We start from the raw sequence: 25,658 nt of genomic DNA, 5'->3' as shown, positions 1-25,658 counted from the left end.
ATCTATCTATCTATCTATCTATCTATAAACTGCTTTAATCTATCTATCTATCTATCTATCTATCTATCTATCTATCTATCTATCTATCTATCTATCTATCTATCTATCTATCTATCTATCTATCTATCTATCTATCTATCTATCTACCTCTTTCTATCTATCTATCTATGTATCCATCATGCTAACAACATGCTAATTCATGCTAGAATCATGCTAGTTACATGCTAATTCATGCTAGAATCATGCTAGTCACATGCTAATTCATGCTAGAATCATGCTAGTCACATGCTAATTCATGCTAGAATCATGCTAGTCACATGACAATTCATGCTAGAATCATGCTAGTAACATGCTAATTCATGTTAGAATCATGCTAACAACATGCTAATTCATGCTAGATTCATGCTAGTAGCATGCTAATTCATGTTAGAATCATGCTAACAACATGCTAATTCATGCTGGAGTCATGCTAGTAACATGCTAATTCATGCTAGAATTATGCTAACAACATGCTAATTCATGCTAGAATCATGCTAGTCACATGCTAATTCATGCTAGAATCATGCTAGTCACATGCTAATTCATGCTAGAATCATGCTAACAACATGCTAATTCATGCTAGAATCATGCTAGTAACATGCTAATTCATGTTAGAATCATGCTAACAACATGCTAATTCATGCTAGATTCATGCTAGTAGCATGCTAATTCATGTTAGAATCATGCTAACAACATGCTAATTCATGCTGGAGTCATGCTAGTAACATGCTAATTCATGCTAGAATCATGCTAACAACATGCTAATTCATGCTAGAATCAAGCTAGTCACATGATAATTCATGCTAGAATCATGCTAACAACATGCTAATTCATGCTAGAATCATGCTAGTAACATGCTAATTCATGCTAGAATCATGCTAGTAACATACTAATTCATGCAAGAATCATGCTAACAACATGCTAATTCATGCTAGAATCATGCTAGTAACATGCTAATTCATGCTAGAATCATGCTAACAACATGCTAATTCATGCTAGAATCGTGCTAAATCATGCTAAAATCTTGCTAGTAACATGCTAATTCATGTTAAAATCATACTAGGTACATGCTAATTCATGCTAGAATCATGCTAACATCATGCTAATTCATGCTAGAATCATGCTAACAACATGCTAATTCATGCTTGAATCATGCTAGTCAAATGCTAATTCATGCTAGAATCATGCTAGTCAAATGCTAATTCATGCTAGAATCATGCTAACAACATGCTAATTCATGCTAAAATCATGCTAGTAACATGATAATTCATGCTAGAATCATGCTAGTAACATACTAATTCATGCTAGAATCATGCTAACAACATGCTATATCATGCTAGAATCATGCTAGTAACATGCTAATTCATGCTAGAATCATGCTAACAACATGTTAATTCATGCTAGAATCGTGCTAATTCATGCTAAAATCATGCTAGTAACATGCTAATTCATAGTGGAATCGTTCTAAAAACATGCTAATTCATGCTAGAATCATGCTAACAACATGCTAATTCATGCTAGAATCATGCTAGTAACATGCTAACAACATGCTAATTCATGCTAAAATCATGCTAGTAAAATGCTAATTCATGCTAGAATCATGCTAACAACATGCTATTTCACGCTAGAATCATGCTAATAATATGCTAATCTATCTATCTATCTATCTATCTATCTATCTATCTATCTATCTATCTATCTATCTATCTATCTATCTATATTTTCATACTTTTTAAAACTGTTTAAACTAAATAAACTATTACCGTCAGGCTTTCACAAGCCAGCCTCAAAGTTTGTTCTCAAACTTTAAGAATCTAGTTATTATTATTATTATTATTATTATTATTATTATTATTATTATTAATTAACAAAAGCGAAGTTGTGAAAACAGCTAATTTTACCACACACCAATATCTTTATTTAACAATGTGGTTTTGCTTTAGAAACGTAATAAATATTAAAACAAAAACTATATAAATCATCTAATAGGCCTATTTGCTGATTTGGTTTAATTAAACATAACTTTAACATACAGTTAAGCTTGTGTTGAAAGCATTATTTTTCTGAATTCAGTGAAATTGGTCTGCGCCCACATCCAAATTGGTATAGTTCGACTAAATTATAACAAAACAAAACTACAAGTATGGCACAGTGGGTATCCATTCGCCTCACAGCAGTCGCTGAGTCGTTTCTGTCTGGAGTTTGCATTCTATGTCCCCGTGTTCGTGTGGGTTTCCTCTGTGTGCTCCGGTTTCCCCCACAAGTTTTGGGTATGCTAAGTTGACCGTAGTGTGTGTGTGTGTGTGTGTGTGTGTGTGTGTGTGTGTGTGTGTGTGTGTGTGTAAGTGTGTGTGTGTGTGTGTGTGTGTGTGTGTGTGTGTCAATACGATGGATAAATTGGTGGTTCATTCCGCTGTGGCGACTCCAGATTAAAAAGGTTACTGAAGACATAGGTTAGCTGAAAAAGAAAATGAATGAATAAATGAAAACTACAAGTGTGAACCACCCTTACAGTCTTCCAATAGAGTTGCAAAACATTATAAAATATTAAGAAACGAAAGCTGAATTGATTTTTTATTGAATTTATTTATTTAAAATTAGTTTAGTTAAATTTAGTTTACTTTAGTTTTAATTTAAAGGATAATTGAATGGATGATTCATTGACTCGTCAATCTTTTTTGTGAACAGGCTCAAAAGATCCGAGTCACGAATCGAATCACAACAAATCCCTTGACGTCGTTGTGCGTGTGACGTCAGCGCGTCAGCTGGTTTATGTTTACATCGCATCAAATATTCGCAGTCAAGTTAGGCGTTATTGTGCCCAGAACCAAACACACGACATACGCGTTAATGTGATAGATGGACATTGCTAATTTGCACGAGACAACCGCCGAGGCCCACAATCACACGGTAAGATGCTGACTGCGCAGCGGGAATGAATGCGCTCAGTGTGGCCGGAGACTCTTTTGTTTATGTCTGTGGTTGTGCAAAGCTTGCCCTCGTGCACAGACAGACTGTAATTTACTGTTGTTATAGATGTGACCTAAATATGACGGTTACTGAGTTGCAACATGTAGAAAGCCCGCGTCCACGTTCCTTTGCTTTGTTCTCTAACGTTACGTTACAGATGTTTGTTTGCGCGATCGCTGGCTGAATGTAATGTTCGGTTCGTTACCGTGTGTCGCCCGGTTGTTTGTTTATTATAAATAACTTAGTTGACGGATGCCATCACGTCAGTAAGATTAAAATGCAAAGTGATCGAGTTTGTGATATAATGTGCAGTATATTAAATTTATTTTTCTATTTAGTACTTAAAAGGTGACCAGCCAACAGTTGCTGCATTCCTAATTTCTCAGTCAGTGATATGTTTATATGTTTGTTAGCCTGGTTAAGGGGATAACGTTAGTTTACTCAAACTGAAAATTCTGTCACCACATACTTGTCCTTCACAAGTTCCAAACTTGTTCTTCTATTAAACACAAAATAAGATATTTTGAAGAAAGTTGAAAACCTGTAACTGTTGACTACCATAATATTTGTTTTACTACTATGGAAGTCAGTGGTTACAGGTGTTAGGCTTTCTTCAAAATATATTCTTCATAGTGTTCAACGGAATAAAGTAATCATAAATATTGGTCACCATTAAGGGTGATTAAATAGTACATTTTCATCTTTTGGTGAACTATCCTTTTAGGATGATCTATTGGTTAGACCAGGCGTGGCCAACCCTGTTCCTGGAGAACCACCTTCCTGCAGATTTCAGTTGCAACCCATATCAAACACACCTGCCTGTAATTATCACGTGGTGTTCACGTCCTAATTAATTGGTTCAGGTGTATTTGATATGGTTTGCAACTGAAATCTGCAGGAAGGTGCTCTCCAGGAACAGGGTTGGCCACCCCTGGGTTAGACTATGTGGCTAGTTTAACATGCTATGACTGTTTTAAAGAAAAGTAACTATGTTGTTGTGTGTATCTTTTATTATTCTCTTTGAATAGTCCATTGAACCATGCCATGATTTAAAAATAAAAGTTAGTTTCAGAAATGTGTTGTATTTCTGGTCAAATGTGTCAGGTGTAATTAGTTACAAAGTATTAAGTAGTTCAGTTACTGTATTTAGATGACTTTTCTGCAGAATATTTAACAGAATAATGTTTTAAGTCATTTAATTACAGGTAGTTTTAATGTATTTGTCTTAGACAGTAATACAATTTCAGAGAAACAGAGTATTTGTGGTTTTTGTTAAATAAATATGTTTTGTAATAATTATATTTTTCATTGCTTTGAAATATGTTGTGTTTTGCATATAATGTATGTTTTTTTATTATTGGTTTTATTATTAACTTTTTAATTATTATTTAATTAAAAAGCTTAATACATTTTAATAACGAGTTTAGTGTCACTAAATTGCATTAAATAACAAGGATGCATTTAATTGATCAGAAGTGACTGACTCATCAGAAGTGGACAAATCTGACATTACGATATTTAGTTTTTCTGCTATATATATATAATTATTATTTTTTTGCTTATATATTGCAATATAAATACAATTTCACCAAATAGGTTGAATAGCTCTATTTGGAAATAATTTATTAGTTTTGATTGATGGGGGTAATTCTTAAAAATGTAAATCATGTATAGGAATAATAAATAAATCACAAGCAAAAATAGAGCAACAAAAAAGTTAAAGAAGAAACGGTGCTTGATGGTTTTCCAGAGCATTCAGTATTCTGGTGTTGAAATTGATTAATGAAATGTAAAATAACACTAATATTTCTGTAAATTTCCTATTACTGTGTTGTGGCTGGAAGGGCATTCGCTGCATAAAATATATGCCGGAATAGTTGGTGGTTCATTCCATCCCTGATAAATAAGGGACTAGGCCAAAAGAAAATTAATGAATGAATAATTTAGTGGAATAATTCCTCATTACACAATTGTACTTTTTTTGTGCATGAATGTTTGAAATTCTCTTAAAATGCCTTTAAAATATGCAATTGATAAGTTTTCACTCTGTTATGGTTGTACTTGACCATGGTTATACTTATAATGACTTCACAAATCTCATGTATTCTCAACTGTTGTACTGATCAATTATAATTTCAACTCAAAATTACATGTCCTGTGATGTGACTTTTGTGGGCATGCACATTAAGATATATATATTATATTTTATATAATATGTAATATGCATGTAATGTATTTGTTATATGTAATATAATGATTACAACATATTTATTCCACTCGTGAAAAAAAAGAGTCTGATAAAAATGTATCACAATTTTCACAAAATTATTTGGCAGCACTGGTTTTCAAAATGTATAATTACATTAGAGTAATTATAATAATTAATATTCATAGTAAATGATTGCAAGAATTATTTTCTTAATCACACTGGCTTATAAAAATCAGCTGTACCATCACAGAAGTAAATTGCAATAAAATTACTATGTTCAAACACAGTAATTTTAAATGCAATGTTTCACAATATTAGCATTTATTTTATATTTCTTTAAAAAAAAGCAATCATTGTGAAACTCCCAACTCCCATTTTTATGCAAATTCTTACAGACCATGCCTTTTTCCCTCTTCTGACACTCCCTCCTAAACAGAGCTGGGCACCCCCACTTTCCTGACTTTTTCCAAAGTAGAGGTGTGAAAACACCCTGCTGAAGTAGAGGGGTTTCATATCCCAATACTCTCTGCCAAGGGTTAAAGTTATGACACAACAGCGTGCCACTTTTTTTTACTTGGCATTGTCTGACCTCTAAAAATAGAGTGCCAGAAGTATATTATTTTCAGGTTTGTTGACATGTCTGTTCAGCTCAGATTTCTAACATGCTGCTGTGTCTCATTAAAGATTTAGCTGTCTTAATAATCATTCAGTGCCTTCTTGCCATGCTAAACCGCAAACTGTTGGAGGTGTTGTTTACAACTAAATAGAAACTCATTTTAAAACCACTGCAATAGATTCATTGTCATTACACGTATTGTTTGAGAATTAGCCTACACTTCATGTTCATGTTATACACAGATTTAATCAATTATGCATGATTTATGATTATAAATGATTAGTAAACAACAGGAACTCTTTCACTTTTCTTTTGTGCTGCTGATTTCGGGTGTGACTTTTCCTCTAATGGAAAAAAAAAAATATTTGATCAACTTTAAGTCATGAAATAAAAAACTAACTGCAAGGTAATTACAAACTTTGATTTTGAGCAGAGAAGATGAGGAAAATCTGAAAAAATAATAATATGCAAGACTGTAATAGTTCATTAGTAGGTTTATTTAGGGAAAATACAGTACAATCCCATGAAACACTAAGCAGCATTATATCAAATTTAATATGAAATTCAGCATATCACATTAAAATATAATAAGCAATATACAAGCAGATAAATTCAATAAAGAAAAAGATACTTATTAAATAAACAGTGTTGTACTGTATTCAGTCCACTTGTACCTGTATTCAGTGTCAGTTTTCCGTCTATCTGTGTATAGTACTTAAATTATCAAATGTAAAATGTCTTCTTAAAATAAACAATAAAATTATTATTTTTTTAAACTTACAAACAGTACAATTTCTTATGTGTGAATGCTTGAGAAATTACCAATTATAATCCAGACTCAGCATTGCATATTTTGTGGTGCGATTATTGTGAAAGATCAAATCGTGATATAAATGCTGAAATGATATATTGTGCAGCCCTATATGGATTACTTTTGTGCTTAATGTGCTTTTGGGGCTTCAAAAACTTGAGCTCCATTCACTGCCATTATAAAGCAAGTCAAAGCCAGGGTATAATATCATATAATCTATCAGAAACAAGAAAGACATCTACAAACGAAGAGTTCAGACACAAAAGCCTCTAAATGTCATCTGAAAAAATTTTTAGGCGCCTGTATAGGTTTACTAATTTATGGTAAGTATAAATAGATTTTTGCATTGTTTTTAAAAGTGGAATACCTCAAATAAACATATTTTAGAGGAAAAGTTCAGATGGCACTAAGAGTTTTTTTGCATCTGAACTTTTCGCATGGGATATCTTGAGGGTGAGCCAATTCAATTTTATTTTTTTATTGAACTATTCTGGTACAAACTCAAAATGAACACACATTGAACTAATTGCACTTTAACAATAATACTCTGCTATTTCAGATGCTCTGCGTTGAGATGTTTTGCTCTTCTCTCCAGACAGTGATCGGCTCTCCTCAGGACTGTCCTTAAAGGCTCATCTGCTTTGATCATGGGGGGAGCTGTGAGTGCGGGTGAGGACAACGATGAGCTGATTGACAACTTGAAGGATGCCCATTACATCCGCTCCGATCTGGTGGAGAGGGCCTTCAGAGCCATCGACAGAGCCGACTATTACCTGGAGGAGTACCGTGACAGTGCTTACAAAGACCTGGCCTGGAGGCACGGAAACCTCCATCTGTCTGCTCCATGCATCTACTCTGAGGTGATGGAGGCTTTGGATCTGCAGCCTGGCTTGTCTTTTCTCAATCTGGGCAGCGGGACGGGTTATTTGAGCACTATGGTGGGCCTTATACTGGGTGAGTGCACTTATACGTAAAAACAGAAATATTAATAATAATGAAAGAGTTAGTTCACCCCAAAAGGAATATTCTATCCTTGTTTGTGATTTATATGAGGGTGAGTAAATGATAACAGTATTTTCATTTAGGTTGAAAGTCTCTTCACAGTCCAATAGTAATGATTACAGTAAATGTGTTTATATGTATTTTTATATTCTGGGTAAAGCATAAAACAAAAAAATGTTCATCCAATTAAATAAATTAAATAGAGTCGGACCGTCATCTCCCTTAATTCCGATAAGCTGGTCAGACTGTCTGTCAACATATGTAGACTTCTATGTGTTCACGCATGTGTTCACGCAGATCCTCCATTAGCGCGTGCACGTCAGCCGGAGGCGCCGAAGGACAGCTGAGCTCGGGCCGATTACTGTAAAGCCAGGCGCAGGTATAATTCGCTCTTAAAGCGGCCATGCGTTCACGAGATGGACAGGGAGAAGTCAAATGCTGAATTGAAACTTTTAAATATCTGAATCAATATTGGAGTTACTTTAGCATGCTGGAGGAAGGACGGCACAATGGCTGAAGTATTACTGTTAGACAGGTAATGTTCTGTTTTGAAACTATTTTATGTTAGATTGTGTTCTGTTATGAATGACTTATATGCACAGACGTGTGTTTTGATGACAAAAATTGATGTGATTATTTTCAGTTTCATAAGGTTCTTTGACAGCATCTATAATGTAGATTTATATTTAGTTTAACAACAAAACACCAGTAAATAGCGCTATTCCGCCTAACCTGCTTTATTGAGCTGAAGTTGCTTTTATATTCACATTGGGTCATTTTTGAACAATGATAGCCTTCCTATACTGTTTACCATGCTACTCTGAATATTCGCTCTGAAATAGCATGTAAGTGTGGCTAAGTAATAAATGTAATTCCTGCACTGCGCTGGCACTAACTAACTGGCGAATGACATGAACTAGTGGGTTGTCTGTCGGCTGTTGCGTGCGCTCACGATTTCAGGGGGTGTGGCTTTGAATCACAGTCCCTCCCCGCCGTCCAAAGATAATATGCTAAGCGCTTAGCTTTTTGGCAGATCACCTACTGCACCTTTAAAGTCCTCACCAACCAGACGCTGTGACTTTTTAAAAAAAAAATGATTATGGACCCTTTTAACAAGTCTTATGACAAATTTAACGGTAATCAGCATCTTGAATCCTTGAAATTGTTTTATATTTAGATTTCTTTTAAAGCTATGTTTATGCATGTATTACATCATCTTTGCATCAAATTACAAAAAACAAATGACTTCTTATGGGTTTGATGTTGTTTGCTCTACTGACTACCTTTTGTAGTCTCAGTCATGGGTGTTGCTAGGCCTATTTTAGGGGGGCTGTAGCCCCCCTATATTTCAAATCAGCCCCCCTAAAACTTTTGCGATTAGCTCATGAACTGTACACTAAATTATCACCTTAGTCCCCTTTAAATTTGATATGAAAACAGCGGCAGAATTTGGCTCCTCCCAGTCTTTTGTTCTTCATTTGATCAGCAAACCACAGCCGTGCAGAGCAAGAGAACAAGGTGTGTTTATCGATAACTTCAGCAATCGGGTTTCCCATCTACTGTTTCCTCAGTGCTCACCTCCTCCAGCGAAAATGTAACTCTTAACGAACACTTCGCTGTTTTCATTTCAAAATGAACTACGAATATAAAACGCATCACAGTGCATGTGGCATTAACTAGTCTATACCATACACTCATGCACAGAAAATATTAAACACAGTGACACAACCACTTAGTAAATGTACTCATTTTAACTGTCAGGGGTAGGGGGGGGTGTGTTTGACAAGGTGCGTGTGACGTGTCTGCTGAAGAGTGAGGAGAGATGCGGTGGGGAGGAGTGAGAAGGGTGCGCGACGTAGCCTATTTAGAATCGGGAGGGAGACGCGAGATTACCGGGAGATTATCATTCGTTTGTGGGCATCCAGAGACTCGCGAAACTTCCCGCCCTACTCATAATTCTCTCTTCATATAGCCATAAAACACAGTGATATAACCATGCTCGGATCGGCTCGCTTTCTCACTGCAATCAATCTACTCCAAAGTTCGTTTCAATCAAGCCGAGACCACCTCAATCAATCGATCTCGGAGCGGATCGCGCGGATCCGAGAGCGATTGGTGGTTTCGCATATGCCAAACGAACCACGCTAACTGGGCCAATGAGACAGGTTCCGAAACAAAGTGTAGGTGTGAAAGCACCCTAAAAATGCATATAATTTAATATAAATATATGGATTTGTTATCAGGTCCGTTTGGTGTGAATCACGGTGTGGAACTACACACAGATGTGGTTGATTATGCCTATCAGAAACTCGACTACTTCATCAAAAACAGTGACAGCTTTGACAAGTGAGTCATTTCCTGTGCAACTGCTTTAACTCTTTCATTGAAAGACTTTTTTTCCCCTCAATGAATAGGTTTGGTTTAACGGTTTGAGTTTTGCAGGTTTGAGTTCTGTGAGCCAACCTTTGTTGTGGGGAACTGTCTGGAGATTCCTCCGGAGAGCCGGCAGTATGACAGGGTTTACTGCGGTGCAGGAGTTCAGAAAGAGTATGAGAACTACATGAAGAACCTGCTGAAAGTTGGCGGGATATTAGTTCTCCCCCTGGAGGAGAAGGTAGGTCATGTTTATTTAAAGAAATCATGCTTGTATTGCACAGTAAATTTTAAAGACCACTTGAAATTGTTTGATAAGTGTAGTTTTAGTATTTAATTGATTTTGGAAGTAAGTGTGTGACAAAACCGTCGGGCAGCTAACTCTGTAATTTTCACATGGTCGCCCACTGAAGCTAAGCAGGGATGCACCCGGTCAGTACCTGGAAGAATACATGTGGAGGCCAGGTTGCTGCCGTAAGTGGTGTTAATGAGGCCAGCAGGGGGCGCTCAACCTGCGGTCTGTGTGGATCCTAATGCCCCCAGTATGATGGGGACTGATGAGACATTAATCCGAGGTCCTGACTCTCTGTGGTCGTTAAAAATCCCAGGATGTCCTTCGAAAAATAGTAGGGGTTTAAACCCAACATCCTGGCCAAATCTGTCCATTGGCCTCCTAACCCTCCCCATATGATAATTGGCTTCATCACTTTGTCTCCTCTCCACTAATCAGCTGGTCTGTGGTGTGCGATCTGGCGCAATATGGCTGCCGTTGCGTCATCCAGGTGGATGCTGCACACTGGTGGTGGATGAGGAGACCCACCTTATGTGTAAACCGCTTATATAACTTTAAAAAGTAACATTAAACAACACGGTAAATCTTATATATGTATGTTTATTAAAATATACTACCTGAAAATATATTAAAATGAAGCTATTAAATTCAATGAAGAAATAAAGGAAATAATCGGATTTTGATTTTAAGGGATTTTGAGAGCTAAATTAAAACCATTTAATATTTAAACATGTAATTAAACATGTAAATTACTCAGACCGAATCTGTGTACTTGCTTACAGGAAATTAGTATTCCCATGTTATGATGTATAATTAGTGTAGTAATTATTGTCTTGAAGGCTCATTAGATACTGTTTTGCAGTTGACCAAGATCACCCGCACAGGTCAGAGTTCCTGGGAGACCAAGAAAATCATCGCTGTGACCTTCGCTCCGCTCGTCCAGCCCAAGCAGAATGTCAATGGCAGACCTAGGAGTGTTCCTTTACGTGAGTACACTGGGGTATCATCTGGCCACTGTAGACACTATTGATATATTCAGCTATTTAAATGTATACTGAGTTTAATGAAAATGTTGTATTTTGTTTATTGTAGCTGTAATTTAAATTAAAGTGATCATTTATCCTCATGCAAGATATAACTTTTTTCTCAATAGGACAACAATAAAAATAAGTGTTAAAAGGGTTAGTTTACCTCCTGTCATTCTAAAATCCTGAGACCTTCATTCATCTTCAGAACAGAAATTCAGACATTTTAGATGAAATCTGAGAGTCCCTTCATCCTGCACAGATGGTAACTGTCCTGAGTTGTTTAAAAATTCCTCAAAAAAATCCTCAAAACAGTCCAAATGCCTTCATCGGTTCAATTGTAATATAATGAAGCTAGCTATAAGAATGTTTTGTGCACACATAAAATAAAAAACAAAATTTTTCAACAGTTTTTGGCCTCCTCTGTGTCAGTATAGGGTGCGCATTCACAAGAGTGACACAATGCGTGTCATGCTCAATCAAGCTGCTGACTAAAGCCTGGTTTATACTTCTGCGTCAAGTGACCGGTGCAGGCAACGCGTGTAGCTGTGCATTTATACTTCTGCACGCTGTCTCTGTTGGTCTGCATTAACACTTCCGAAACGCTAGTGGGCAGTGAGGTGTAAATGTTCCTCTGTGTCGAGTTTCTTCGCTTCTGTTTTGCTATTCTGAACACTTCCTGGATGTACAAGTGACTCAAACTCACTCATTTTGAGGCAGGAACCGGCGGACGTGCAACAACTTTAACCATGAGGTAAACACAAAACAAAACTTTTTTTATCCGGAGCTCCTTCACGGGACTCCACACTTGTAAACAATCGCTCGCGCCATTCGTGCGGCTCTCGGTCCCGCCCCGACTTGTCGGCGCTAGCAGGCCGACCAATCACAAAGCTTGCGCTACGCGTTGTTGCGACGTGTAGTTACAATTTTTGAGAGGTGCACGTCAGTGACGGCCACGGCCACGGCCACGGCGAAGGGCTATGCGTCAGCGCCATAGCCTACGCCGGTGTTTGACGCAGAAGTATAAATCAGCCTTCACACCTTGGATGCGCTTGTGCTTTGTTTTAATCAGAGGAAGTCACAAACTGGCAATCAGGGTATACATCAGTGCATCATGCTGATAAACACGCAACCTTCACTGACAATGAGGAGAAAAAAACGTTGAATAAAGTCATTTTAGTTTTATGTGCACACAAAAGTACATTTTATCTTTATAATATTCCACTTGGACCACTAAAGGCATATGGTCTTTTTTTCTATTGTGATGGTTTTTAGTACCTTTTTCTGGACTTTTTTCTAAACTAGTCTGGACCAAAGGCAGCATTGAAGTTGAATCCAAAGAATCTTGATGAACTCTGGGAGACTTTCTTTGCCATTCCATGACTTTATTATTGTTATTTGAGTCATTGCAGAGATGTATGGATGCAGTCCTCCAAGCTCATGACAGTCAGACACAATATTCATTCTTTTTACACTGCACCGTGACTATATTTTATACTGGACATTATTTTTGTTAAGTGACAAGACTATTGTCTCATCAAAGTCAGACCTTACTGTCCTTGTTAAATTCAAAATCAAGGCATGATCATTTGTTATTTTGGTAAAATAAGCGTAATCTAGAGGCCTGTCCTGTCATACAAGCCACTTCTGAAGCCAAATGATCAACTAGAAGTCGTTGTTATTTGTTGTTCCTAAAACTTGGATAGGCAACAAGACTTTTGTTAGGTAGTGTAGTCTATTTTTGCATCTAAATAAATTGTAATTCTTTTATCACTCAGAAATACCATCATTAAATCATCACATGATCACTTGAAAATTATTGTATTTAAAAAAAATTCTACAGAATTAGCTAGTGCTGTAAACTTCAAAGTAAAACCAGACATAAACCCTGCAAGTTAATAAAGTTAGCATCTTTTTTCCTGTCCTCCTTCCAGCTATTTTTGAGGTGCGGACGTTGCAGGACTTGTCACGGATTGCCATCCGCCACACTCTGCGACAGCCTATAGCGATGGGTGAAGGACGCACAAAGAGACGGGTGTCTTTCCCAGGGGCCCGGGCCATGCACCGCTACGGGCCTCGCTTCGAACGCCGCCGTTTCTGCCGCCGCTTCTACCGCCAGTGCGTCAACTCTGTGGTTCTCCACGACTCCATGATTCCCACAGCCATGGACGATTGCAACTACCCTGGGGGAGTGGAAGAGGAAGAAGAGGAAGTGGAGGAGGAAGAAGAAAGGGGCTGCCGGCGAGTGAGAGAAGACCTGCCTGAGGAGGACGAGGAGGGTTCTGGCGAAGAGGAGAAAAGCAAAGGCGGCTGCGCTCGTGTGGAGCCTCCTGTTAATATTCTGAGGGAGAAGATCCTAAGACTGCCATTACCTGAACCCCTGAAGATGTATCTGCTGTATTACAGGGAGAAATGAGTCGTGGCCGGAGATCAGGCGAAGCACTAAGACGATTAGACACGAAGAAAAGCCTTCCTCCTCCACCTCTTCTCAAACTGGATTAGCATGACAATTAAGTCCTCAATTAATGGCATCACAATATCCATGTCCCTTTGAGAAGCAAAGCTCCTTGATTGGGGATGCACATAGATGGATCTGAAGGACTGAGCTGGCTTCCAGAATAATCAATGTCGCTTGGGTTTATCCGGCTCTTTTTGTAATTCGGTATTCCCCTCGATTGAGATGATCAAACGTGTACGTGACCTACGACACATTGTCCCTGTGGGAATTGCTTGTTGCTGTGCTCTTTTAGAGTAGCGCTGCTTTGGGATGTGGCGTAGTTTGATTTGTTGGATTGAAGTATTTTTCAATAGCTTTAAAGTGTGGTCAGGTTTTCCGTTGCTTGGCGAAATCCAGTACGTCAGTAGGAATATGCGTGACTGGGAGTTTCACCTGACGAATGTTGTGCACTCAGATTTTGCTCATGTTCAGGCTCCTCACATGAATATAACGCTTTTGAAGCTTTGCTTGGAAGTGATTTCTCTGTAATTGGTGCTTCATGGTTTCGTCTGAATATGAAAATGTGATTCACGCAAATTTGGTTTGGGCTGCACTATAAATCACATACGATTGTTGTGTACATTTGTCAGTAAAGCCGACTCTGTAATCAACTGTAAATCTCCAGCATGCGCGATCAGATAGAGCCATTTCACACGGCCGCCATTTTAAAGCATGAAAGCGAGGCTGTGGTGGGAAGAAACCCGGAAGTATAGGACCAGCACTGCAAACACTGCAACAGCATGCTGTGTACTACACACTTTCAGCTGTTGCCACGATTTAAAAATGCAGATACATCACTGTAATATCATTAAGTTTAATTTAAACAATTAAAAGCATATTAGGCATCAAACTACATCACAATCTCTTTACAAGTAATGCGCTTAAGTGTCCTCCAAGGCTTCAGTTCATGGCACCAGGTAAACATCATGAGGACGCTTCTCTGCTTCAGCCTGTCACCTGATGAGCGATAAAAAAACACCCTCATATAGTCTGTAATAGTGTTGTCCATTTCCTACTAACATTTAAGCGCCGCTGAGTGCATTCTTAAACAGCTGATTTGCCATAGTATTCTCCAGTGCTCAACAGAAATGACTGTGATTGGCCGTGAAGGTCATCAGTTAACCGCACTTCACCAAGTGCAAACAATGATACGCGGACACTGGAGCAGTTTAAAGCCGTAAAGATCAGTCGATTCATCAAGCGGATCATTCGTCTGTGTTTACACTCAGTAAACATCAGTGAAGTGTGGTAAACTGATGACCTTCACGGTCAGTTACAGTCATTTCTGTTGAGCACATAAACACAATGGCAAATTAGCACCGTTTAAGAATGCCAAAATGTTAACAGGAAATGGATTGTTTTTTAAATTTCAGTACCGTGCCACTAATATGGTAAAAAGAATCAGTTCATTAACTTGAGTTAATGGCATCTAAAACATGTGTTTGAGAAAGAAAACGTTAGCTAACTATTGCCATTTCCCTTAACTGAAAATGAGCTCTGATATCCCTTTTTATTTTCACTATTTATTCAGAACGGACCTTCGGGTCATTCAGAAGGCGGTGAAAGTATAATGTGTGTCACTTTCTCTTCACTAGTAAGATATACAGCCAGGTACACAACATTCCTGTGTGACTCAGGCGATACTTTTGGGTTTCTTCCCACCGCAGCCTTGATTTCACAGTTTAAATTGGCATTCGCGGGAAATCAGGCTATAGTTCACTGACAGGCTATGGAAAATATCACATCAAATTAAGCATGGCACGATAGCCGGTCTTAAGGTTTACCGTTTGGAAAAGTCAAGGTTTTAAAACTGCCAGAATGTTCTTATATACCGTTTCTATGTTCCTAAATGATTTCATTTAGTTTTTTCAGGCAACAGTATCACCACATTAAAAGCTATTGGTCAGGCCACGATTCAGCAATCGTGAACAAATCACTTGTAGACCAACATCCAAGCATGCTATAGAGCTGAACAGTGCAGTGGCTGTACTTTATATCCAAAGAAAAAAAAGATCTCCAAAGACAGAAGATAGAAACTAATGAAATAGCAGAAGTCAATGGTTTAGTTGAATTTATAGGTCTTCATTTCTGCGGCTGTACCAACCAGATTTCTTGTGGCATGAGGATAAATTTCCGAATAAAACGTGGTAGCGGTTGGTAACTCTGGTGTAATATGAACGGGAGTGGGCGATCCAACAATATAGTGCTCATGATAATATATGATATATTGAACACAATCGGTAGTTGGCAAATAAATTCAGTGGATATGTTTGTAAATCTGAGTTTGATAGAGTCAGTGCCTCACCAGAAACAAACCTCACCGGACGTCACGCGGCCCTCATGTCTCATCACAAAGGGGCAAACAAAACTGACATTTAGCCTACAGTCCTTGCACAACCTACACTTTTATCTGTTCTCTCTCTCAGTTTTGCTAGTACCCAATTTCAATGTGAAGTTTTGGAAACTAGATCTAAATTTAGCAGGAACGGTCAGGTTGGATAGAAAACGAGGCGGGTCGGGCAGCAGGTGAACAAAGGCTGAATTTACGGCGGGAGCGGTCGGGTGCGGAATAAAACCTGGCGGAAGCGGGATTAAAAGTTTAGTCTCGTGCAGATCTCCAGTTGAATTATTTAGCCTGACATGTTTACTGTTCCAAAATATTTTAAATGTTTATTCAAGAGTTCACACTTAGATATTGCTTGACAACTGTTAGCAGGTTTGGCATGCTGTCCCGGGAGAGAACCCTGAGCTCGAAGATAGTTAAGCCTAGGGCTCCCGCCAGGTCCATAGAGCATGTGAGGGGAGTACGAGATCAGGTGGTTCTCGAGAGCTCCCCTTTTTAAAGAAGGAAAGGAGGAGAAAGGGGGTGGATGGGGGGTTTCTTCGGAAAACGAAGATAAGGGAGTAATATCTAGCTAGGCTACTTATAGTGAGTTAGGATAGATCTGATTGGCTAACTATTGAGTGTAGATAGGTGGCCAGCTGCAGTCAATTATATCACATGCTCCTCGAAATTAGTTTAAAAACTTCACTTAAAATAAAATATAATGTGTTCAATTGGGAAAAAAAGTTGTCGTTTTTTTTACACCAACATTTAAAAATAGAAAATGTTTTGAATGTTTTTGTGTCAGTAATCACAATACCGTCATACCGTAGTATTTTAATACAAGGTTATTATACCGTCAGAATCTTACACACGCCCATACCAACATAAAATATCATCATGCGATGGTCGAATCACAGATAATCATTCTGAGATATTTATAGCTGTTTGCGTAACAGTGACCTACAGCGCATAGTAAATGTTGCTAATGTTGGACCTGAAAGCACTTCATAACTCTAATCCAGCGTTTGAAATAAATCCTTCAGTGAAATGATGTGGTGATATTTCTGTAGTATTCTTAGCCGTGTCAGAGGCATCATTACATACTTTATCTGGGTTCTTATAATACATTTTCTGTTAATAAACCAAGACTGCATCCGAAACCGCCTACTATTCAGTAGGTACTGCATTTGAATTTAAACGTACTACTCAGCCGTTAGAAAAGTACCTTCTATACAGTAGGAATGTGAGCTGTTTGAATGGAATCCGGACGTACTACATCCGCCATTTTGTCATGGTCATGGACCACATGTCGATTGCGTCACTTCACTCCCATTCATGAATTCTCTCTATCATGTCATAGCGCAGCGTGCATGGGATGCACACTTCAGAATCTCGCCTGAAGTAGTAGGTCATCCTGGTACTTCTCGCATACTGATTTTCAATTTCTATAAGTTCAGACATACTACTCGGCTCGCAAACTGTTTTTAGCGTAGTATGGAAGTATGCAGTTTCGGACACATCCCATGTTTGTTCTCCTCTGAGGAAATAACCGTAGCTTCCTCGCACGATGTGCAAGACAATCGTAGCATTTGCTAAATCACAAATGTTGATTAAACATCGATTTATCGTTCAGCCCTACTTCGAATACGAATTAAGCTCCTAAAAGCAATTCTACTTGTTTGATTCATCAAATTTGCAATAGGAAGCTGGTTGGTTTGACTTCTTGTATTTGTGTTGTATCTTTTTATGCTGGCAAAAATCCGCTAAAGTGACCTCACCTTTACATAAGACCCTAAAGTCGAACCTTATTTCCACTGTTGAACCTTATTTTCATATTCTAGCCTCTACGGTGTTCTCCAAAACACAATAACGTCTGCATGTGTACTGGCGTAGTGCACCCACTTGTCATCGATATTGGAGTTTGTGGTGGTATGATGCGCACTTGACATCCCGTAAACTGAACTACCATTGCTGGTAGCATTATATATTTGATGTGGCTTATGCGTTACATTTGTACTCCGAAGTCGGAAATTCAAAGTTTCATAGGATTTTATGATTTTTTTTTAGAATTCCGACTGGGAAACCACAGCAAACGGCTTCTTCGTGCTCTGACAGATGTGGAAAAAGTAGTGTATTTTGTTTATTAGTATTTTTATTGCGTCTTTCAAACACAGTAACGCATTATCCAACCTCTAAAGTACTTCATACTTCACTGCAATATACAGTTTTTGTTTTTAATCCACTGGTGTTGCCATCAATGGATGCGGATAGTTTGGTTTTCTGACTTGTGTAGTTGAACGCAGTTGACATGCACGTGACGTCAACTTCATTCACTTCGTTCTCTGCCTTCAGAAGCAATTGGAACACAACATTATTCTGCACTTGTATGAAAATAGACATCGTTTTTTGCAGTTACCAGCGAATCATGATCTGGCAGGATGATACAGTGATTTAAGCTTTCATTATGTCATATTGCAAGCTTTTAAAAATAGAGAAATGTAAAACGATATTTATTGGTAACTGCCAAATTTCTTCCCGTCAGGTACACGAAAGCACTTGGGTATTTCTTTTTTAGAAACTGTAATGACTACACTTAATTTTTGGCCCTACTCAGGAATACTTTAGGATTTGATGTTATTTTTGAACACTGATGCTCAGAGATCAAGACCAAAACAATATAGGACCTTTCTATTTTTTTGACCAAAAATACTGAAAAGGATCGTTTGCTTTTTGTATATGACAGTGGCGGTAACAAAACCTCTGTACAGGAAGACTATTCTGAGCATCCCAGGTCCGATTTCCACACATTTCACCAGAGCAGGAGCTGCTCTCTTTAGTTCTCCTTGATGAGACTAATGCTTAGATAGGCCTCCAAATCCAGGATATTATAAGAAAAGCCTTTTATTCCTTTGACGTACAAGCATATCTATCAAGTTTTGCTCAAAACGACTGTGTGCTTGTATGTAACAACTTTCAATAAAGTTTGAGTTTGCACACCGGAAAGACATTTTGTTTTTTGTGTGTGTGTTGTGCTCACAGTGTGTAAAGCTTTCCAAAATCATTCAATTTAAATAGTAATTTGCATGATTGCAATTAAAGTTGTTATTGGTTTATATATATATATATATATATATATATATATATATATATATATATATATATATATATATATATATATATATATATATACATATATAATATATAATATATATATATACATATATAATATATATATATACATATATAATATATATATACATATAATATATATATACATATAATATATATATATATATATATACATATAATATATATATATATATATATATATATACATATAATATATACATATATATATATACATATATATATATATATATACATATATATATATATATATATATATATATATATATATATATATATGTATATATATATGTATATATGTATATGTATATATATATATATATGTATTATTTTATTATAATTTTTTTTTATAACGATCATAATCCAGGGCATTTTCTAAATTTCTTAATGTAAATATATCAAAACTCAATTTTTGATTTAGTTACACACATTGCTAAGAACTTATTTTAAATAGATTCAAATGTGATTTTCCTCATTATTTAGACTTTTTTAAACCTTCAGATTCCTCAAACAATTGTATCTGCCAAATACCATCAGTGGAAATTATTGTTTCAGCTTTTATAAAATGTAAAAATCTCAATTTCTAAAGAATTTTTTTTTTTTGTGGTTTAGTGTTACATTTTGCCTTAGAAGTAAAAAAAAAAATGTAATCAACTCAAACTGATAATTATCATCCTTTAATTAAAAGACAGTTAAACATTGAAGACATTTGCATACTAAACTCACAGATTTGAAAACATTTTAGTAGAAAAAAAAATCGTTTTTCTCAGCATGGATGTTTATCAGCACTGAAATCATGCATCACATGGAAGGTGAACATGTAGAACGCAGACATAGTTTCATTGAGTCTTTAAATGCTTTAGATGTTTAATGTCATGCTAAAACTTAAAATAATAGCGACTAGAGGTGTATTCAATAATATTGACATGAATATTGATTAGATAATGCACATTTAAATGAGGAAAAATTTCAATGAGAATACCAGCATTAGGATTTACAGTACACATTCTGACAATCCAAAAGCTGTACATTTACCGATTGACGTAACAGTGAATTGAGTGAAAATGATATTTAAATCTCATATGCAAAAATAAATTTGTACACAACTTTAAATAACACATATTCAAAAAAATAAACCATATAAATCTAAGCAAAGAAAATGAGACCGTTATAAACTATCTACAATTGTTTTAATATAAAACCGACCAGTATGGTAATAAGTTAAGCATCTTAAATGTTCCTATAAGACTGTATTTACTATTATTTTAATACAACTGCAATGATAATGCAGATTTATTTACGAACCTGTCTCTCATAAACCATATGTTTAGTCACGAGGGGTAAAAGAACCCTACAGTAGCAGCAGGCAATGGTTCACTAGTTCAAGGAGGGGTAGTCAAGTTCAACAGACAGAAATAAGACTTTAGTCAAACCCGTTTACTATGAAAGCACATTTCCACCATAGAACAGAAAAAAAGATAGCTGCGAGTTTGCAGAGAATCACAATTCTCAAAATGTCCCTTCAGTTCAGCAAAACAAATATTGTTTCTTTCTGACATGTAAAAAGCCAGATTTTCCCTTCATCCAGCTTAAAAATATATATTCTTTCAACATTTTTGAAAGCCTATATTGTAAGAATTTGCAAGTAAAATATTTGTGGAACTCTAAGGGGAAATAATGTTAGAATGCTCAATTTTTAAGCCGTTTCAAGATTTAAATTTAACCTCCTTTGTCTTAGAGTTCAATGGACTCATGAGGTTAATTTGATTCAGCTTAAAAATTAAAGCAACCAGGTAATCCAGAGGAAAATACGGAATAGAAAGTTGTCAATTTTAAAAACATAAACATACAATTAATCTCACAATTCTGTTCTGACATTTTACGAAGAACTGAGAATCGGTTTTGCAATTTTATATTGTAGTTTTGCAATTCTGAGGGGATTAAAAAAACTAATTTGCAAGAAAACGTTTTTAATCTAGCAATTCTGAATTTTACCTTCAGTTCAGCAAAAACAAATATTCTTTCCTATGATTTTTTTAAATTTCTCTAAATTTTTGAGAGCCTAGATTGTGAGAATTTGCAAGTAAAATATTTGTGGAACTCTAAAGGATAATAATGTCAGAATGCTCAATTGTTAAGCTGTTTCAAGATTTAAATTTAACCATCTTTGACTTGGAGTTGTGACTTTTTATATTTAAATAGCATAAAGAAAAAAATAACCGCACTGTAAAAAAAATTAAAAAAAATAAAAAATTATATGATCGATTAGTCCTGCCAGCATGTTTTTAGTTCATTGTAACTTTAACTAAGTAAATCATGTTCTAGCCTAATTTTAAAAGTTGAGCAAGCTGTTTTAAGTCAGTTTAACATCATATAAAGTTCAATGGACTCATGAAGTTAATTTGATTCTGCTTAAAAATTTAAAGCAACCAGATAATCCAGAAGAAAATACGGAATAGAAAGTTGTCAATTTTAAAAACATAACCATACAATTAATCTCACAATTCTGTTCTGACATTTTACGAAGAACTGAGAATCGGAACTGAGCATCTTTGACTTAGAGTTGTGACTTTTTATTTTTAAATAGCATAAAGAAAAAAAATAACCGCACTGTAAAAAAATTATATGATCGATTAGTCCAGCCAGCATATGTTTTTAGTTCATTGTAACTTTTTAAACTAAGTTAACTCAATTTTAAAAGTTGAGCAAGCTGTTTTAAATCAGTTTAACATCATATGAAGTTCAATGACTCATGAGGTTTTTTTGATTCCGCTTAAAAATTTAAAGCAACCAGGTAATCCAGAGGAAAATACGGAATAGCAAGTAGTCAACTGCTACTGCTTGTAATTTCCAGCTTAAATCTCCCACTTCCACTTTTTCCACTGAAGTTTATAACCCTAAGCTGCATTTATAAACAATCCAAATAAAAATACTTTTAGATTAACTTATTATACGATAAAACATCACAATTATCTTTTTTGTGTTTATTCAATGGCAGAAACAAGCATCTACAGCTTACAGGTCTGTGTGTCACATTTGAACATTAAACACAAGCCTGACCAACACAACACGTTCATGGCGTGTTACGCTGCTTTAAAGGAACATTCATTTTTTGGGGGAAATAGGCTAATTTTAAAATTGTATTCAGTCCCCTGGAGTTAAACAGTTGAGTTTTACCATGTTTTTATCCATTCCGCTGATCTCCAAATGGTCTTTTAGCTTAGCTTAGCATAGATCATTGAATCCGATTAGACCATTAGCATTTCACTCCAAAAAAAATTATAAAAAGATTCTGGATTATTTTCCCATTTAAAACTTAACTCTTGTGTACTAGACTGACGGAAATTTTAAAGATGAAATTTTCTGGGTCAATATGATATTTTACAGCACCTAAAAAGTCCCCAGTTAGGCGAAAAGGTAACAGCGCTTCGTTATGTCATCAGGTTTCTTGATCATTACTCCAGAATGACAGTACAGTTCCTAGCCATCATCACTTAGAATATAGCACTTCATTTATTTCCGTCTTAGTACAGCAGAAGAGTCAATCTTAAAATAGAATAATTATTGAAACTTTTTTTGTTTTTGTGCTGGATGCTAATGGTCTAATCCGATTCAATGATTTATGCTAAGCTATGCTAAAAATGCTCCCACCAGACCCGGCTGAATGGATACAAAAATGGTAAAACTTAACAGTTTAACTCTAGAGACATAAATGAGCCTATTTCCAAACAAAGTATAGTGTTCCTTTTAAAAAACATCAACAGTAGCTTTGACGTGGATCCAGCAATCAGGTCAAGGGACTCTCAGACCAGCATGAAACCCACTTCAACACTCGATGAGAATCTAAGGCACCCTGGAACCCTGATATTCTTAATATGTGATGACTTTTAAACCCCTCTACTGAATACAGCGCTGAAAATGCTGTTCAATAACCTGTTTTTTTAGCCAAAGAGACTCTTCCGGAAAGGCTTAGAGGCTGTTTGGGGTCTTGGCCAATGACGTAATGTGTTTACTCACTCTAGTCAAACAATACAGTGCTTTTGCGGCCCGAACCAGCATGAATCTCAAGATCAGCTACTCCATGTAAGAAATTTGTTAATCCTAGAATTGGAAAATGTAAATACACACACACACACACACACGATTACATCCCCACAATGGCATATCACAATCCCGAGACCATCTGCTGTCTCGATGAGCTCACACACACCAAATATGTAACATCGGAACATTTCGCTTACATCTGCGAAGCTTCGTTGTTCAACTGTAAGACTTTGAAGGTTGCCAAATGTCATTTTTTGTGCAATAAAAATAGGATGTCAGGGACATCAACAAATAAGGTAGTTTGAAAGCTCAAGCCTTAAATTGATGGGTTTAAATAACTCGATGAGACATTCCCACCATCTTTAATGTGACGTTTTATGTCTGGACAATAATGTTGAAGCATGTCAGTTTGTTTGGGGCAGTGAAGGTTTTCACAGAGGGCCGGTGTCACTTAGGCACAAGGCCTCGGGATTGTGGGTAAAGAGGAGACCCTGAGCCGGACAGAGGGCTGTGGGCTGAAGTTGGAGTGCTCACCTTCTTGCCTGTTTTTGGACGGCTGTGAGAGGGATTGTGGAAAAGAAGAACAAAAAAATAATAGTTAAAAAGGTAGGATAAACAAATAAGTGGGAAATAGATGGAGGTAGGGCTGCAGGATATTCCAAAATGAAGATACTGTGATAAAACTAAAATTGTTTTAGGGGGGTGGGTGAGTGAGTGCAAAATAAAATACAGATTAAAAAAAGTTTTTTGATTTTGTGTGTGTACCATGCTTAAATGATTTCACAGTTTGGGATTTTGAACATTTAAGTGTGCACACTTGAATTTCCCCTTCACAAGAGCTTACATAAATGAATGAATTTTATTGTGTGGTTTTTTTGTGTGTGTATGATTTACTTTTTATGTACGGTGAAGTGATAAAGTTTTACTAAAACATGTTCTTTGTTTGTTTCAGAATATTTTTTTTCTTTTCTTAATTAATATTACAACTATACAAAAAAAAAAAAAAAAACGTTAAAAAATGTAAAATGTGTGAGAAAATGTTGAGTGTATTGCCATTTTAGCTTCTCTGGCTATGTCATAGCAAAAACAAGTTTACCACATTTTATAAATACCACTTTTCTATAATTATAAAAATATTCAGTAACACTTTATAATAACTACACAATATAAATCCTCTGTTAATCATTAGCAAATAGTGAATTCATTATCTGTTGTTATCATGCTGTAAGCATGAAATCTACATTAATAGACGTTAACAAGCAGTTTATAAATACAGCTACAAATGCGGTGTTCTTGACTTAAGCAAATTTATAAAGTGCTCAATAATCGCATTTTTATACTTTATTACCTATTAATTGTTCATTAGTAAATTAAGTATTGCATTATTTACAAACTATTTGTATTTAAGAGTAGTTGGTGGGTTTTAGAATCATTCAAATCAACATATACAGTGGAAGTCAGATTCGCCCCCCTTTGATTTTTTTTTCTTTTTTCTTTTTTAAATATTTCCCAAATTATGTTTAACAGAGCAAGGACATTTTTACAGTATTTCCAATAATATTTTTATCTTCAGGAGAAAGTCTTTTTTTTATTATTTTGGGTAGAATAAAAGCTGTTATTAATTTTTTAAACACCATTTTAAGGTCAAAATTATTAGCCCCTTTAAGCTATTTATTTTTTCAATAGTCTACAGAACAAACCATCGTTATACAATAACTTGCCTAATTACCCTTACCTGTCTAGTTAGCCTAATTAACCTAGTTAAGCCTTTAAATGTCACTTTAAGCTGAATAGAAGTGTTTTGAAAAAATTCTAGTCAAATATTATTTACTGACATCATGGCAAAGATAAAAGAAATCAGTTATTAGAAATGAGTTTAGAAATGTTAAAAAAAAAAAAAAATCTTCTCTCCGTTAAACAGACATTGAGGAAAAAATAAACAGGGGGGCTAATAATTCTGACATATATATATATATATATATATATATATATATATATATATATATATATATATGCTATGAAATGCTTTATTAACTCAACTTCATGCAGTTCTGTGACCTAATCTAAACTGAGGACTATTTATGCTTTGTAAATCCCTTATAAATGACAGTTAAAGGCTTAGTATTAAATGAACAATAAATTGTTGCTATTGCTGTATCTAAAAAATGAAATGACTAAACTTTAAACATTGCACAATAAAACACAATTACAAACCAACACAATTAAGTAATATTGGATAAAACAGCAACAATAAAATAATATAACAGCATATTATGATAAAACATTTTAAAGTTAGTCAGTGAAGTT

The 25,658-nt window shown here is 35.9% G+C and overlaps 2 protein-coding genes across 5 annotated transcripts in view; one reads left to right on the top strand and one right to left on the bottom strand.

Annotated features, from left to right (window-relative positions):
- Positions 1-2,788: 2,788 nt before the first annotated feature.
- pcmtd2b (protein-L-isoaspartate (D-aspartate) O-methyltransferase domain containing 2b) lies at positions 2,789-19,163 on the top strand. Its single transcript, XM_087306585.1, has 6 exons — positions 2,789-2,949; positions 7,241-7,599; positions 9,891-9,993; positions 10,090-10,261; positions 11,175-11,298; positions 13,272-19,163. Exons 2-6 carry the CDS (start codon positions 7,293-7,295, stop codon positions 13,751-13,753), a joined length of 1,188 nt encoding a protein of 395 aa, XP_087162711.1. The 5' UTR covers positions 2,789-2,949; positions 7,241-7,292; the 3' UTR covers positions 13,754-19,163.
- Positions 19,164-19,968: 805 nt separating this feature from the next.
- kif3b (kinesin family member 3B) overlaps positions 19,969-25,658 on the bottom strand; it is a 28,391-nt gene continuing 22,701 nt past the window's right edge. For 3 of the 4 annotated variants that reach the window (XM_087304877.1, XM_087304879.1, XM_087304878.1), the window contains exon 9: positions 19,969-23,907. In XM_087304877.1, coding sequence (XP_087161003.1) covers positions 23,799-23,907 — 109 coding nt within the window. In that variant the 3' untranslated portion in view covers positions 19,969-23,798. 4 annotated transcript variants of the gene reach the window in all.

The sequence above is a fragment of the Danio rerio genome, chromosome 23 (assembly GCF_052040795.2).
Source record: "Danio rerio strain M-AB ecotype USA chromosome 23, GRCz13ab, whole genome shotgun sequence".
In the NCBI taxonomy this organism is placed as follows: Eukaryota; Metazoa; Chordata; class Actinopteri; order Cypriniformes; family Danionidae; genus Danio; species Danio rerio.
Note: the sequence above shows the minus strand (reverse complement) of the source record. Positions and strands in the feature narration are given on the sequence as shown.